Genomic DNA, 16,316 nt, shown 5'->3' with positions numbered 1-16,316 from the left:
GGGGATATGGTGAAAAACAAGATTTCTACCCTGGGGACCTCAGGTTCTCACCTTGGAGCTTGTTCTGTCAGCCCCAGTGGTCCAAGCAGGCCAGGTGCTGGTTGGGATTAGTGGCTTCATCACTGGATCTGAGAGTCCTGTCCACAGTTCCCGTTAAGGAAGGCTCTAACAAGACAGTGGCACTGCCATTCTCTCCCTTGTCCTTCTAAACTCCCCAGGGCACCTGCTGGCTCGAGTGTGCTATCCTTGGGTACCTGTGGTCCCTTACACTTGATGAACTTGAACCTCCTCTAGAATTCTCAGGGCTCCTGTCTTCATACGGGCCAGCGCTATATGAGGACTGAAGACGTTTGTGGTTTGTGTGCCTGCCATTCTTTAAGGTTCCACTTTCTCCACCCTGAGTAAGATTTTAGTTCCTAAGACTGGCGTGGAAGTGCTGCGCTGCCATCCTCATACTATGGACAACCAAGCCTTCACTGGTAGAGTTGAGAAGACTTTGCTCAGGATTGGGTCCCATTAGCAGAAGCATGAAATTCTGCTGCAGTTTCCATCATATGCCTGCTTCCCACCTGGTGGCTCTTTACTTTCCTCCTTTGTGCCATTATCTAGCTTGGTTCTACTCAAGAAGGGGGTTTAGAACACAGGGTGAAGGCAACTACATTCCAAAGTTGTAGTTAAAAAATTAACTTTTGCCTCCATGCATGTGAACACTCAAGTATTGCGTATATGCAGTCAAACCCACCAAGGATACAACCACTATTCCCAGTCTGGAATGTGGGAGTTTATCAGACTTGAGTAGGGAAAGCAGAAGAAGAGTGTGTGTGGGTGATGATAACTTGGGAGTGGAAAAAATTGATGTCAAGGACATTGAAATGGCATCTGTTTTCACCCCGGCTAATTACATGTGTAATGAATGGCTGATGAACCATTATTAATTTCAAGCAAATCTGCAGTTTGCTCTTGGGAAAAGAGCTCTAGTGGTACAGATAATTGGCCTGTGACAGGCCAATTCTGAATCTCTGCACACTCTTTATTCCTATATAAATGAACAAATTCTTTGTCTCCATACTACTTAAAATGATCGTAGGGACAAAAAGATGGAAGCATTTAGGCAAAAACAAGAGGTTATTTTATGCATAAACATCCATTCTTTGGGGTTCTCATCCTGTGTGCCAGGGACAGAAGCATTCTTTCTCTTCCATCACCCATAATCAGTGCTCCCAGCTGGCAGCCTGGCACTGGTGCCTTTGTCGCAGTGCCAGTGCAATAACAGTGATCTGTGGGCGGCTGGCTCTGTAGTAGGCATAATTTTGTTCCAAAGAGAAACAATCAACTGCAGATTTCACGTATGTCCCCCTAAGGGAACTCCCTGGCCATGGGAGTAGAGTATGGTGGGCTTCTTCCCAGGCAGTCCGTAGAACTTAGGAAATCATTTCTCCCCAGTCTTGACCTCAGGGCCACTTACCCTTACCCAGTGATTGCACACAGACTCCCCTCTGGCCCAGTGCTTATCACTGTTTGCAGCCAGCAGCAGCCGAGGGGGATGGAAACACCCACTCAGCAGTCGGCCAGGCCAGGAAGTCAGCACGTGAGCACACAGTGCTGTCTGCCTTCTAGGCCAAGGTGCACAGACAGCTGGAGTGTAGGGGGCCTTTGCCCCACTCTCCACATCAGCCTAGAAACTAGAGTTCCCCTTCGTAGTTAAACAGATTGCTGTGGGCGATGCAGAGCCCCGAACTGCGCCGTGTGTCCCTTCCATCTTCCGTCCGCCCAGAAGCACACACCCCACTTGCTCTTGATCACAGCATCTGAGACCACAAAGCTCTACAGAGGTCACAACTGCCCCAGGTCCTGCCTCCCTTCCCCTTTCTGGCTTCTGCAAACTAGCCACTAACCTGAAGGAGCCCCTAGTGTGGGGTTAGCCTGGAAACCCAAGAAAGACGTGAAGGAAGCTCAATACCTCTCAAGAACAGTGAACACTTGGGCTGCCTTCTTTTCTCTCCTATCCTCCTCCTCCTCAAGCCCAGAGTCTGCACAAGACTTGTGGGCCACTTGGCATCAGAGCCTACAACTTTGGCCTTTCCTACCCCCCTTCCTGGGAAACATTCAGGTGAGGAGAGGCCCACTGGTGTGCTTTGTTTCTTGGGCCCATGGGTTCTTCTTATCCTTGGGCTGGGTTGCCCCCAGAGCAGGCCCTTACCTCTTATGTGCTCTTATTTAAAGGGGCCACACCCACCCACCTCACTCGCCCACAGCCCTGCAGTGGGGCTAGCGTGGGGCAACACGTGACCCGTCACCGCCAGAGGATGAACCCGTAGAGCAGCTTTCTGGATCCTGGGGGGACAAGTGGGGCGGTTCCTACCTTGGAAAAGAAGGCATGCCTGTATCTGCTGCTGGGACTGAATACAATTTATTCCAGTGCTAGGGGACGGGAGTCGGGGGGACCGGGCACTCGCTCCTTTTCTGGGCCTGGTCTTGGCAGACCTTAAAATGAGACCATTGCGGGGAGGGAGGGGGTGAGGACCTGGGCTGGGGCCGAGGGAAGCAGCGTGCCAGCACCGTCAGCGGGCAAACCTAAGAGGAAAAGCGGGCCTGGTCTCGGCCCCATTCCTGTTCTCCACCTGTCTCTACCCTTTTCTTCCCTTTCCCTGACCCTGCCAGACTCTGTCTCCCTGGGTGCCCGCCTCCCCTCCCCTGGAGGGCGGGGCTTGGCTGCACCCACGTGTGTTGGAGTTCTATGCTCCCAGCCGGCAGAGGAGCTGGGGACAGTGGCACCCAGCTGGTGGCTCAGGCAGCGAAGCGGCACCATGGCCGGCAAGAAAGTCTGCATTGTAGGCTCTGGTAACTGGTAAGTGGCTCTGTCAAGGAGTATTGGGGTGGGGGAAGGGGAGGCTCCCTCAAGTATACAGGAGGTTAGGGAGGGAGGTTTGGTGGGCAGGAGGCAGCCGGTGGGTAGGAAATGTGTCCAGCTCCTGGCCCACCCCTGTTGCTGTCTTCTGTGCCTACCCCGACAGGACAAGACAATGCCCAGACCGCTCCTGGCCCTTGCCTCTCGGGCAGCAGCACCTGTTCGCCACGGGAAGGGAGCCTCCAGAGTGCTCCCTACCTGAAAGGCTGCCTGGGTTGGGGTGGCGGGGGGGAGATCAGAAGGCTGGCCCCCTTCTCCAGCAGCAAAGTGTGAGGGAAAGGAAACTGAGTCTCCTTTCTACTGCTAGGTCAGGAGAGACGCAGCGTCACGGGGAGGGGGTGACAAGGAAGGTGGCAAGTAAATAATCCAGTGGTTTCTGTGACATCCTGAGGTGGAGCACTGTGCCCTCCCATGCCACCCTTCCTCTCTCACGCCCCTGCTCCTCCACTTTCTGTGCTCCCCCTCCTGCCAGGGGCTCGGCCATCGCCAAGATTGTGGGTGGCAATGCAGCTCAGCTGGCACGCTTTGACCCACGGGTGACCATGTGGGTGTTTGAGGAAGACGTCGGGGGCAAAAAGCTGACAGAGGTCATCAACACGCAGCATGAGAATGTCAAATACCTGCCAGGGCACAAGTTGCCCCCCAATGTGGTGAGCCCCAACACCCCGTAGGAAGGGAGAGGGAAGTGGAGGGGGTGCTTCCTGCTGGGAGGGGGCCACTTCACGTGCCACCTGTACTTGGGAAGCATCTCAGGAGGGCTACTCCAGGCACAGGGCGTCCCTGGGCACAGCCCCCAAAATGCTCCCCTGAGCACTTCCTGGGACTGAGGAGAACCTGAATTTATCCCCCTGCATCTCCACCCCACCCCATGGGCTCCCAGGCAGGAAAGGGACGGGGAGAGGATGAGGAAGTTGGTCTCTGTGGCAACCAAAGATAGGTTCTCTGGCCCCCAGACTTGGGGTCTGGGTAGTGCCTGCCTCAGGCTCTAACCCTGTTACTCATTCACTGGGTTATTAGTAGATGTGGAGACTGCTCCTTGGACTTAAGGTCTTTGGTCAGATCCATGTGGCTTACTCCTCCCCACCTGGAAAGGGGGAGCAGGAAAGACAGCAGAAAGACTGGGGCTCTCCCTTCCCAGTTGGGAGCCCTAAGGAGCAGGGTGATGAAATCTTACTTGGCCTCTTCCTCCTGCCAAGCCCAGACCTCCTTTGGCCTCCCTCACTGTCCCACAGCCAAGGGCTAGGAGAGTGCTGAGAGGAGGTTTCCAGGAGTCCTCAAGAGCCCAGGACAGCTGGGACCTAGAGGGAATGATGGCTAGACGGAAGGAATAGAAGTGTCTTGTTCCTCCAGGTTCAGCCCTTCCAGATTCAACCCCCAAATTGCCCTTCCTTCTTCCCCACCAGCCTCACCCTGTCTCCTAGATCTCCTGCATGGGGCTCCACAGGGGCTAGAAGAAGTCTGTCAGGCCCATGAACACTGGTCACCCCCACAGGTGGCTGTCCCAGATGTGGTCCAGGCTGCAGTGGATGCTGACATCCTGATCTTCGTGGTACCCCATCAGTTCATCGGCAAGATCTGTGATCAGCTCAAGGGCCACCTGAAGGCAGACGCCATTGGCATATCTCTTATTAAGGTGCCAGGGACACCCTCCTCTGGTTGGGGGTGCAGCTAACTGCTTTGGGGCTCAGGGTGGGTGAAGTGCGACAAACAGAAAACAGCAGAAGTAGGCCAGGAGTTTTCTGAAGAGAGGAGCTGGCTCTGGGGAGGCTTGAGAAACAGCTGCGGGGGGGCCACTGGGAAGGGGAGGTTGGTTGGGGAGTAGATAAGAGATCGGTTTGGAGGCAGATGTCTTGGGGAGTTTAGGAGGTGTACAAGGGATGCCTAGGGGATACAAGAAGTGGGCTGGTTTGAGGAGTTGAGAAGGGAAGCTGGTCTGGAGCAGTGGCTGGGATGGAAGTTGGTTGGGGGTACTCAGGAGTGGGCTGTTTAGGGATGTGGAGGGGATACGTTACCTTGGAGAAGTAGGTTGTGGAAGGAGAGTTTTCAGACGGATTTGTTTTCACATGTTAACTGCTCTCCTCACAGCTAGCTTTGGCTGCACTGGAATAGGGGAGGACCTTTGGGGAGGGACACTGGTGAACAGTGAATTCGGAATGGGCAGGATTTCTAGGTGGGAAGCCCTCAGGTGGGGATAAAAGGCACCTGGCCTGAGCTCCATCCTGTGCCCAGGGGGTAGACGAGGGCCCCAACGGGCTGAAGCTCATCTCTGAAGTGATTGGGGAGCACCTTGGCATCCCCATGAGCGTGCTGATGGGGGCCAACATTGCCAGCGAGGTGGCTGATGAGAAGTTCTGTGAGACAACCATTGGTGAGACCCCACCACCCACATAGATAATGCAACTCCAGTTACATCGCCTCCCCAGGCTATATTCCCCACCCACTTAGCCACCTTCTCCCCATAAGGCAGGTGAAGGAAGAAGATCCCAGCATCAAAGGTGAGGGGAGTTGGGGCGCCCCTACGGAAAGAGCTATAGGTCCTGCTTCGGGCAGTTGTGGGAAGAAGAGTCAAGAGTCGCTTCTTAAAGCCTTATCCCCTCTGTACTTTAGGCTGCAAGGACCTGGCCCAGGGACAGCTTCTGAAAGAGCTGATGCAGACACCCAATTTCCGCATCACGGTGGTGCAAGAGGTGGACACAGTAGAGATCTGTGGGGCCTTAAAGGTGAGAGGGCTGCAGAGGCAGCCATGGGGTGGGGAGAAGGCCCTGAAAGAGGGCCTGGCTTAGCTGTACAAGGCTGCTGGGACTCCAGGCACTCACTGCCCTTCCCCACCAAGTCTCATACACATGGGAAGAATTGCAGAAGCAAGGCCAGGATCGCTCAGGTCTGCCGATTACTTACCATCAGACATTGGGCTTCCTTCTTCCTTTCCCCTATAGCCCCTTGTGGGACATCCCTGTCCCTGGCTCCAAAGGTTGGTCCAGGTGGAAGAGGAGATGCCCTGGGGGAGCACTCAGGCTAATGGGAGATAAGATGTCCAGGACATGCAGATGGACTGATGGCCAGAACTCTGGATCCTGGACAGACCTATGGATGGATATTGGGGGCATAGAACAAAATAGCCGTGGTTGGGAGGGCCAGGTAGAAGACTGGTTTTCAGGCAAAGTCCTCAAGGATGGAGTATAGGGCAGGGTTGGGGAGCCAGAAAGCACAAGCCCAGGCTAAAAGAAGGGAGTGCAGCAAGTGGGAAAACCAAGAGGTGAAAATAGTTGAGGAGCCCACCCACCTTCCTTCACTTATTCAGTGGGCGTGTCATGGCTGATGGAAGGAGCATGAGGCAGGTGCTGAAGGCTCCAAGTGGGGCCTGCGGGAGGGGATCCTTTCTCACCCGTGACTTCACTCTTCAAAGAATATAGTGGCCGTGGGGGCTGGCTTCTGTGATGGGCTGGGCTTTGGTGACAACACCAAGGCGGCCGTGATCCGACTGGGGCTCATGGAGATGATCGCCTTCACCAAGCTCTTCTGCAGTGGCCCTGTGTCCTCTGCCACCTTCTTGGAGAGCTGCGGTGTTGCTGATCTCATCACTACCTGCTACGGAGGGCGGAACCGCAAGGTGGCCGAGGCCTTCGTCCGCACAGGAAAGGTGGGCCCTGGGGAGAATAAAGAATGGAGGGTGGGCCCTGTAGGTTTTAAGGCAGAGGAACGTGGCTTGAGGCATCTCTTGAACACAAACATTAAGATTGTTGGGAACATTCCCAGCCTTTCTTTCCTCTTAAGACCCACCTCCTCCCACAGTCCCAGACTCTCTGTCTCACACTGACAACCCTCCTCTCCCATTTCCATCTGCCTGTCCTGTTTTCTTCACAGTCCATTGAGCAGCTGGAAAAAGAGATGCTGAATGGGCAGAAGCTGCAGGGGCCCCAGACAGCCCGGGAGCTACACAGCATCCTCCAGCACAAGGGCCTGCTGGACAAGTAAGTGTCTGCCCCAGCCCCACTGATGGAGGGAACCACCGTCAGAAGTGCTCTCCCCATTCATCATCTTCCTGAACCCTCCTCAGTCTGTGAAGTGGGCAGAGAGGGAAATGTTCTCTTATGTTTACAGACAGAGCCTAGAGCTTGGCGAGGGTCTGGTGTGCCCGCTGTCCCCCAGCTCGTTCATTGTCTTTGAATTCTTTCCAGTCTAGTGCTCTTTATACCACATTGCTTGGACCCCTCTGCGTGGCCTCTCTCTGTCCTTTCCTCCTTGTCCTCTGCTATGGGGGTGGGCAGGAATAAGCTCCTCTGACTGTTTTGCCTCTTTGTCCGTCACCCTCAGTCTAAGCTGCTCCCCCAAGGCCAACCCTTTTGTTCTGTGAATCCTGTCCTGGGTGCTGAGGTGTGAGGAAAAGGAAAGTCTCTGCTTCTAGATGCTCCTTTTCAGGGAGCACAAGACAGTGGGGGTGATGGGCTGATCAGAGCAGAACTCTGTTGATCTGAGAAAGAATCCTAGAGCAAGAGAGTATGAAACAGGCTCAGAAGATCAGCTCACGGCTGGTCAGGGTAAAGCCTCCTGGTAAAGGGAGCAGGCTGGGCAACAGGTTGGGAAGAAGGAAACTGGCATTTATTGAGCACCTTCACATAATTCATAATCACTTCTTCACTACTTTGTTAAATTGACCCCGTTTTACAGCTGATGATACTGAGGCTTGCCTAATTGGAACAAAAAGTTCATGCCAGGGAATCACGTAGGCACAAGTTCAATATGATAGGGAGCAGGGCAATAAAAACCTGACCCTAAAACCCAGGGCTAGGAAATACAAATTCTCAGCGATTGGAAATTGAGAGCCAGAGTCTGCCTGAGCTCGAAGGCGGGAGAGTAGGGAGTGGAGGGTTAGGGGGTTTGCCTGGAGGCCAAGCTGGTTCTGTCCTTTTCCATTCTAGGTTCCCTCTGTTCATGGCTGTGTACAAGGTATGCTACGAGAACCAGCCAGTAGGTGAATTCATCCGCTGCCTGCAGAATCATCCAGAACATATGTGAGCAGGGCTGGGGCCCAAGCCAGGCAGCCTCTTTACCCCAGCAGAGACAGGCAGAAGCTTGGGGTGCCTGGCCACCACGATCTCTGGGACTCCCCACACAGCAGCGTCTTCTCAGCTTTTCACTGGAGGACAGACAGGTGCCTGTGGGCCTGGCCACCTGCCTGGAGATCCTGAAGCACAAGCAGCCCACAGCCTCCTGCCACCTCATCGCACCAGAAATGGAGTTGCCTAGTCCCTCTCCATATGTGGGGCTTTCTCCCTGTCCTCTGGGAGGGGTAGAATCAGCCCCAGTGCTGCCTGCTTTGGGTATGTGGGGGGAGGAGGGGAGGGGAGGGAGGCAAGGCAAGGGCTGCTTACTGCTGCCTCACACAGACCAGGACTCCTGTCCCCAAGCCCAGTTAATGGCTAAAGAAGTACCTCAGCTGCAAGAGGGATGAGGCAAGGGCTGCAGGGAGGGGTCTGGGCTTTTGGGCTGACATAGACCTCTGCCAGCCCCACATGGCATCAATGGATCTCTGTTTGTTCGCAAAATACGACCCCCTTCTAGCTTCTCCTAGCAACATCTGCATCCTCAGAAACCTCTGGTCATCCCCTTTCCCCCTCCCCCAGGCTGCCTGGCACCAGAGTTGCTGCCACGCTGGCATCTCTGGCCATGGGGCTTGTCATTCTCTCTTGGGACTTCCCAGTTCCTAGTTCTTTGCCAGCTCCTCCCCACCATGTGTGACCTTTCCAAGCCTCTCTCACCCTCCCTTCCAGCACCGTCTCTGGGGAGCAGAACTTAATCTGCTGACAGAGCTACACCTCTTCATAGCAGGCTCAGATCACTCTACTCCCTGTGACCTTTGTAACTGCCCTGCCTCCCTTCTCAGGAGCTCTAGTGGGGGGAGGTGTCAGCTGGGTCCCTCCTGCTGCTATCTCCCCAGGACATCTTGGATCCACCCCTTACCTCCTAAACCCTGTCCCTAATTCTCAGCTACCCCCAGAGCAGCCAGGGCAGCTAATCAGTTCCTGTATCTGGAGACCAGGGGGCCAGAGAGTGGGTAAAGGAGGATGAGCAGGTCCCCATCTCTGTGGTCTGAATTCCAAGGCCGGCTCTCCTTTGTCACCTGAAGGCCTTCTCATGAGGTATTGACTACTTCAGCACCTCAGGAGCTGGGAAACTCGTGGAGGAGGAAAAAAATTCAAGCCTCCCTACCCGCTGAGGTGAGGGAAGAACAGGAAGGGGAGGAGGGAGAGGAGTGTGCCTTGCAGTGGCCTTGCTCCAGGATGGAATGGCAGCCGGAGAATGTCACAGGTCAGCAGCTTGGACCCCTGGCTATAAATAGAGGCCGAGGGCTCCTGTCACATCCAGCAGAGGGTCTCAGCTTCCTGCGTGGCAGCATCTGGCACGCTGTGGCTCTGGCCAGCATTATGTTAAGCCTCCCTTACTCCTGGACAAACCAGGAAGGCAGGCTCCTCTCAGCCCCTAGCCCTTGAGAAGTCAGTCTTACCGGTGAAGGGCAGAGCTGCCTGGATCAGGCAGCGAGAGTGAGGGGCACAGTCACCCCAGATCTGGCTGGGCCCAGGTTTGGGCGCAGACTGGATCCAGAGCTGCTTCCCCAGTAGGCCAAAGTCCGGGCAGAAAGGCAGCTCCCTTACCTAGGCTGCGGCTGCGACCCTCTTAGATAGTCAAAAACCTTTGCCTGCTTTTGCTTACTCCACAATTAACTGAATCTGAGGCTTTCGAACCAGGCCTACTTGTCTACCCAATAAAGCGTGGTTTTTGCAGAAACAAATTAGGGAAGGGCGGCGCTTAAGTGCATGTGGTAGTGCGCATGCAGTGGGGTGTATCACTGCATGTATATGTTTTCACTCATGCCGGAGGAAAAACGAAAAAAGGAAAAGAAATCCTTCCTCGATCATCTCAGCCACTCCCAGCCCCTTGCAGGGGTGCCCACGCAGTCCCCCTTCCCCCAAATGGCACCCCCTCCCAACCCCTTCCCGGCGCTTCTTTGGGGCTTTATCAAGCCGCCTGCAAGCGGGGAGGTCACATACGGGACAGAAACATTACGGAGATTCGACCCTCGCGCCCACTCCGTGGCCATGGCCAAACCTGCCGCAATCCTCGGCGGTCCAGGCCTCGCAGTGCGGGTCGGGTTCCTGAGCTCGGCTGAAGGCCGGCCCGGGCTAAGAGGGCAGCTCCAGGCTGTAGGGGGCGCGCAGCCCCCTCCAGTGGGCGGATTCCGAGAGAACCTACACAGCTACCGGAGACGTCACCGCGCCGCAGGCTGGGGATTGGCCGGCTCTCTTCTGTGGTGACTGAGTATCCTAAAAGTTCCGGTTCCAGAGTTTGGGTGGCCAAAGACCCTTTCTCAACGGAGAATGACTACAACCCCCAGAAACCAACGGGCCTCTCCGAGAGGAAGGCTCGTCTGAGGATGCGTAGTAAGGGCGGCTGACCCGGAAGCCGGATGTTCAAAGGCAGCAACCAGTCGGAGCTGCAGCCGGCGCGGGTTCTCGCCTCGGTGGGCGGGGCTATGCTGCGTCTGGCGCGTGTGGCCGTACCTCGCGTCGGGGGCGGAATCTTAGAGCTTTATCGGAGCGTGGGGGTGGGAGAAAGGGTGGCGTTCCGCACCAATAGCGCCTCAGCGTTCGCGGTTGTCCCTGGGCGGTATCCTCACTCGTCTGGACCCGGTTGCTTGCTTGCGGCTGTGCTAGGAGGTCGCGCAGGCAGGAGGCCTCGGTCGGAAGGGAGGGAGCGGTAGCATCCAGGTACGCCGTCTGCCAGGCCCGAGCCAGGGCCGCCTGTCCGCAGAGGCGCGCCCGCTCGGGCCGGCGTTTGCTTTCCTCATCCTCCCACACCCAGTCTTCGGGCTTCGGCGCCCTTGAGGTTACCGCGTACCCTGTGCCGCGATTTGCGCCGCTTCCAGCCCAGCAAGCTCCTTGCGGCCGTAGGTTCCTGTCACACCTTGACTGCCACCGCGCGTCTTGGCCCTCAACGCTCTGACTCCAGTAGCTCTGACCCTTCCTTGTCTTGTAGTCCGCTGCGCCCTGAAATGCAGCTTTCCCAGGCACCCTTCCTGCTTATCGATTAACTGGATCCCCTCCTTTGCTGCTTTCAATTCCTGGAATACTCTCCCCCTCCCTCTTCTCTACCGGTGTAAATCCTGCCCACCCTTCTGAAACGACAGCTGCCCCCCCCGTCCCCACCTTTATGCTAACTTTCCTTGAGCCTCTGCCTTGTCTCTGAACTCTCAAAACGCCTCTTCTCTTCTGGTCACCGGCGTCTTCCACTTCGTCTAACAGAATTTGGGGTGCATAGCTTATCCCCATCAGACCATAAGCTCCTTTGAGACAGAAGCCATATTCTCTGCAGCCTTTATAGCACGAGTAAATGGTAGATAAGTAAATCTAAGCTGAGGTGGATGGATCCACTTGAGGAAATGAGTTTTCCGGAGGAGAGACCTGAGCCTTGAGGTCCTCCCATGTTTAGGGGGCAGAAAAAGAGAAAAGAGCCACCATCTGAAAAGGTTTTTGCAAACTGCACCCCTATGTCATTTCCATTATGGTTCTTGTTTTCTTTTTCCTGTTTTTCTGAAACCTTCAGTCTAACCCCATAAAAGACCCAGCCTTGAGCTTTATTGAGAAAATGGATGTCCCTCAGATGAGAATGTTCTCCTGCTAACCTCAAAAGTTTTCTTCATTTCCAAGGTTAATCCTTCTTCCTGGGCTTCTAATTTCATCTTTTCCTGGGCCATCCTAGATTTTGTTCCATCCCATCCACCTCACTTTTATTCTCAGTTTAGCCACCAGTTTCTTCTTCTCGAAAACATATTCAAATCTCCTTATCAATAAGCAAAACAAAACTAGAATTTACTGGACCTTGTTACCTTTTCAGGCTGCTGCCCTGTCACTCCCGTTCCCTTAACCAGCAAATCACAAGAATATCAATTCTTATCTTTGGGGTGAGAGGGGGTTATGATCCTTCTAATAATCTGTTTTTCTGTGTCCTAGAAAAAATGCATAGACACATGAACCTCACGGGACAGGGTTCATGGGGCCTGCTGGGGCTCTGGCTAAGAATCCATGCTTTTTACTTAATGCCTGTTCCAATTTAGTGCATTAAATTGACTTCTGTCCTAGGTTTACCTGTGACCTGGTCACCTGTTCCCATCCAGTGATCCCATCTGACCAGTTTTCATGGCACTTAACTTTACAGTAGTGTTTCCCAATTTTTATTCTGGCCCAGTACACCCAAAGATACAGCATACCTCTGTCAGTGGTAGTGACTTGATAAAGCAGTGATTTTCAGCCACTGTTGTAGTTAAATGAAAATGCATCCCACATGTTTCTGGAATTTCCTACCTGTTTTCTTTCCGTAATTGTTTTCTTTCTTCAAACTGGCATTCCCTTGGCCTCTTTCTCTTGGGTTTTATCTCTGTTTTGGTGACACTTGTTATTTCCATATGTATCCATATGTAGCCTAGCCTCTCTCCTAGGATTTGTTCCACATTTGCATATCCATGTGCCTGACAGACATCATCACATGAATATTATAGAGCATCTTTCTTGTTTTTTTTGGGGGGGGGGCTGCGTTGGGTCTTCGTTGCTGCGCTTGGGCTTTCTCTAGTTGTGGAGAAGGGGGGCTACTCTTTGTTGCAGTATGCGGGCTTCTCATTGCGGTGGCTTCTCTTGTTGCGGAGCACGGGCTCTAGGCGCGTGGGGCTCAGTGGTTGTGGCTCGCGGGCTCTAGAGCGCAGGCTCAGTAGTTGTGGCGCACGGGCTTAGTTGCTCCGTGACGTGGGATCCCCCTGGACCAGGGATGGAACCCGTGTCCCCTGCGTTGGCAGGCGGATTCTTAACCACTGCGCCACCAGGGGGGAGTCCCTTTATTGAGCATCTTAACTTTAACATGTCCAGTTCATGATCTTCTTGACTGATGCTTACTGACACCACCATCCCCATACACACATAGTGACACACACTTGTTTTTTCTTTCTTCTATTAGCAGTATCCCACTCCATAAAGTTTCCTCAGTTGTTAACTTGGAGATATTTTCAGCTTTCCCCTAGCCCATTCAGTTAATAAGCCTTGTTCTACTTCTAGAATAACTTCTTCATCAGTCTTCTCTTTTTCCACTGCCCTGCCTTAGCTCAGGATCTGTGAAAAGTTTTTGTTAATTTGAAAATAGGAGAAATCTCAGGTTGGATTAGACAAGCGAGGAAAATGAGGTTCTAGAAAAATTTCATCTGTCAGTATATCTTCTGTCACTCTTCTAGGCAAGATGTACTATCCTGTTTCCAGCCTTCTTCCTCCAGCCCTGAGAAGAGGTGGTCCTATAACTGGATAGCATCTGGCCAGGGTAATGGGGGATAGGAAGAGAAAGAATAAGTGAGGGGGAGGTTGAAGGCTGCAGGTCTCTTTGCTGGGAGCTTGTTTATTACCTTAGTGTCCTGCTCTGTGTGTATGTGTGTGTTCTTTTTGTTTGTTTTGTTTTTTAATAAATGTATTTATTTATTTATTTATTTTTGGCTGCGTTGGGGTTCTTCGTTGCTGCACCCGGGCTTTCTCTAGTTGCCGTGAGCAGGGGCTACTCTTTGTTGCGGTGCGCGGGCTTCTTGTTGCGAAGCACGGGCTCTAGGCACGCGGGCTCTAGAGTGCAAGCTCAGTAGTTGTGGCGCATGGGCTTAGTTGCTCCGCGGCACGTGTGTGTTTTCTTACTGTCTCACAGCTTGGGGTCCTTTCAAACCCCAGATAACCTGAATACAACCCTTCCTCATCTTGTCCCTGTGCCATTTGGTTTTCTTCCTCTGACCTTATTTAATGTCACTTTCAATAGTCACTTGGAATTATGATTCAAGGAAGCTGTGCTTCAGTTCAGTGTGGGATCTTCCCTCAGGGACTGGCTCAAAGGCAGTGTTCAGCCCATGGGACTTACTCTGAGAAGCACTTAGATGTCACACCCTACTACCCCTGACCCCCTCAACCAGCTAACCTGAACTTTTCTCCTTTCATATTCTTGACTTTTAAGAAAACTATTCTCACTAACTTCAGTCAGTCTTTTAATTTTAATTCCCTCAACAGAGAGGAGGCTGAGAATATACATTCATAGTCCCAAACTGAGGAAAGTTTTGTTCAAGATGAGAGATTCCCATTCTAAACTTTCTCTTGTTCCCTGGCTCAGAATGTCCAGGGATATGTCCAGGGAACAGTTAAACTGGCAGTAATTTATCTCATGCAAATGTGAGTTAATTTGCTGGGGACACAGTAAGTTTCGTTTTAGCCCTTGGGATAAGTTCTTGGTTTTATGTTTGGAATTCAAGATTAATGCTGTAGAAGGTTATGTCTAATTGAAATAACATAAACATACTGTTGGCACTATTTCAAGTATATTATGGCTTAAACAGATGCTTGAAGACTAACCTGGGAACCTGAGCACCATAAATAAGATGGTTTTATGGGAAAACAAATTGGATATTGCCCAGAAGGCTCCCATTCGATCCTCCTAGAGAGAATAATTCACTGCTAATGTTTAATCTCTGGCTACTTCAATAAATTCCCTACTAGCCAGAAAAACTGATGTGTGCCTAAAGTAATATACCGATTAAGAACATTTCTGGGTGGTCCGTACCAGTCACGTCTTTCCATAAACATGGAGGGTCAGGTTTTAGCTGTAATGTCATTCAGATACACCTGGTTTCAGCTGTGTTTCTGTATCTTGTATGCAGACTTTATTTGCCCTTTTGAATCTTAAGAGTTCCCAAACAATATCTTCCAGTTTAAGACTGCATATGTCTAGGGGCCATTCAGAATAGAGTGCAGACAAACTAAGAAGTTATAGAATGGCCTTAAACAGATAAGTGGGCTGGGCAGATGAGGCCTTATCCTTGGGTCTAAATCTAGTCTGTCTTTGTAGGGGACAACATGCCAACTGCCAAGCAACTAGCCGACATTGGCTACAAGACCTTCTCCACCTCCATGATGCTCCTCACTGTTTACGGGGGCTACCTCTGCAGTGCCCAAGTCTACCACTATTTCCAGCGGCGCAGCTCCCAGCGCCAGGCTGCAGAAGAACAGAAGACCTCGGGAGTCCCGTAGAACTGGGGGGCTTTTTTCCTTGAGCAGAGAGACCTGAGGCATGTTGTGGAAAGACCTCACCTGCAATCATTTCTGAGTCAAGAGGATCAGGGCCTTAATGGTTTTCGAACTCTGCTGGGAAAAAGTGCCCATGTTTTCTCTGGTACAGTCAGTTTGGAGAGGCTATTGAATCATAACAGGAATGGGAGGGTGAGGCACACCTACAGACATTAAACATTTTGCCATGTCTGTGTCTTGGTGTTTTTGTTTACTTGAACAGGGTATGGACTACAGAGGTGGGGTCTTGACTACCAGTTTTCTAGTCACAGACTGGATTTCCATATCTTGAGCTCTTAGCACCCATGAAGTAGGGGATATACAGTTCTAGGAGTAGTAATCTCAGCTCTCCTGATCTCAGAGAAAGGACTGTCCCAGCATCTGTATAAATCCCCTGAGAAGACTCTGTAAAGACCAAAGCTCTTTTGTGGTCAGTGACCATTCCTGGACCAATTAAACTGTGTCCAGGTAATGGAGTTCTCTGGCCAGCATGGCCACATGTGCACTTCTGAGTCAAGGAGGGCAGAGGCCCTTGGTTAACAGCTGTTAAAATTGCACAAAGTGGAGGCAGGTAGTTCTTAAAACGTGAAGGGCTTTTGGGCAGCGTACAGTAATGCAGTCCATCTCCTTAAGCGTAGTGGGTATAGTATTAGCATCAGGGTTGATTTCTCACTGTGCCACTGCACAAGAATCTACCTGCAGGTCTGATTGCAGAGTTGTGAAGAGGATTTGAAAGAAAACAATGCATTCAAGGTAAAATCCAACTATGAAGAGATATTCTTGCCATCATTTTTTTTTTTTGGCCACGCGGCATGTGGGATCTTAGTTCGAACCCATGCCCCCTGCAGCGGAAGCCCAGAGTCTTAACCACTAGACCGCCAGGGAAGTCCCACCACCATTTCATTCTGAGCTTTGAGGCTTGCTTGTTCACGTCATTCTTGGTGATCGCCCAAAATATCAACCTCTTTGGACACACACCTGTCCTCTCTCATGTACATACTGCTCTGACCTTTGTCCCCCATTCCTAAACCTTTCACCTGAAGGCCCTCTTGCATGATTTAAAAACTCAGCATTCCTATATCCTCAACCCATTTACTCCCATCCTCTCTTGATGTGTTAACCAAGGACTGCCTTCTCTGCTTTCTCACTTGCCTGTACAGACAGTAAAGTGACCGTTCTCCCAGCTCCCCAGTGCCACTTCCAAATAGTGTAAAATCAGTCCTTTTTGAGGAGCTTTCTTATATTCTCATTTTCACTCTATTCGAGAACTTGAATACTTC

At 52.2% G+C, this 16,316-nt stretch overlaps 2 protein-coding genes across 5 annotated transcripts; both read left to right on the top strand.

Annotated features, from left to right (window-relative positions):
- The first annotated feature begins 8 nt into the window (after nucleotides 1–8).
- GPD1 (glycerol-3-phosphate dehydrogenase 1) lies at nucleotides 9–8,457 on the top strand. The gene is made up of 8 exons (XM_007107467.4): nucleotides 9–2,848; nucleotides 3,381–3,558; nucleotides 4,401–4,541; nucleotides 5,138–5,276; nucleotides 5,516–5,628; nucleotides 6,315–6,548; nucleotides 6,773–6,879; nucleotides 7,828–8,457. The coding sequence occupies exons 1-8, from the start codon at nucleotides 2,808–2,810 to the stop codon at nucleotides 7,922–7,924; spliced, it is 1,050 nt and encodes a 349-aa protein (XP_007107529.2). The 5' UTR covers nucleotides 9–2,807; the 3' UTR covers nucleotides 7,925–8,457.
- A 2,080-nt stretch (nucleotides 8,458–10,537) lies between these two features.
- Nucleotides 10,538–15,225, top strand: COX14 (cytochrome c oxidase assembly factor COX14). 4 transcript variants are annotated; one of them, XM_028486074.2, is made up of 3 exons: nucleotides 10,561–10,674; nucleotides 13,182–13,264; nucleotides 14,819–15,225. In XM_028486074.2, the coding sequence occupies exon 3, from the start codon at nucleotides 14,827–14,829 to the stop codon at nucleotides 14,998–15,000; it is 174 nt and encodes a 57-aa protein (XP_028341875.1). In that variant the 5' UTR covers nucleotides 10,561–10,674; nucleotides 13,182–13,264; nucleotides 14,819–14,826; the 3' UTR covers nucleotides 15,001–15,225. The 4 variants fall into 4 exon arrangements, with proteins under 4 accessions (XP_007107527.1, XP_028341875.1, XP_028341873.1 ...); XM_028486072.2 differs by lacking the exon at nucleotides 13,182–13,264 and adding an exon at nucleotides 14,087–14,145 and having other exon boundaries at nucleotides 10,657–10,674; XM_028486073.2 differs by lacking the exon at nucleotides 10,561–10,674 and adding an exon at nucleotides 14,087–14,145 and having other exon boundaries at nucleotides 13,247–13,264.
- The last annotated feature ends 1,091 nt before the right edge of the window (nucleotides 15,226–16,316 follow it).

The sequence above is a fragment of the Physeter macrocephalus genome, unplaced genomic scaffold, assembly GCF_002837175.3.
Source record: "Physeter macrocephalus isolate SW-GA unplaced genomic scaffold, ASM283717v5 random_562, whole genome shotgun sequence".
Taxonomy (NCBI): domain Eukaryota; kingdom Metazoa; phylum Chordata; class Mammalia; order Artiodactyla; family Physeteridae; genus Physeter; species Physeter macrocephalus.
Note: the sequence above shows the minus strand (reverse complement) of the source record. Positions and strands in the feature narration are given on the sequence as shown.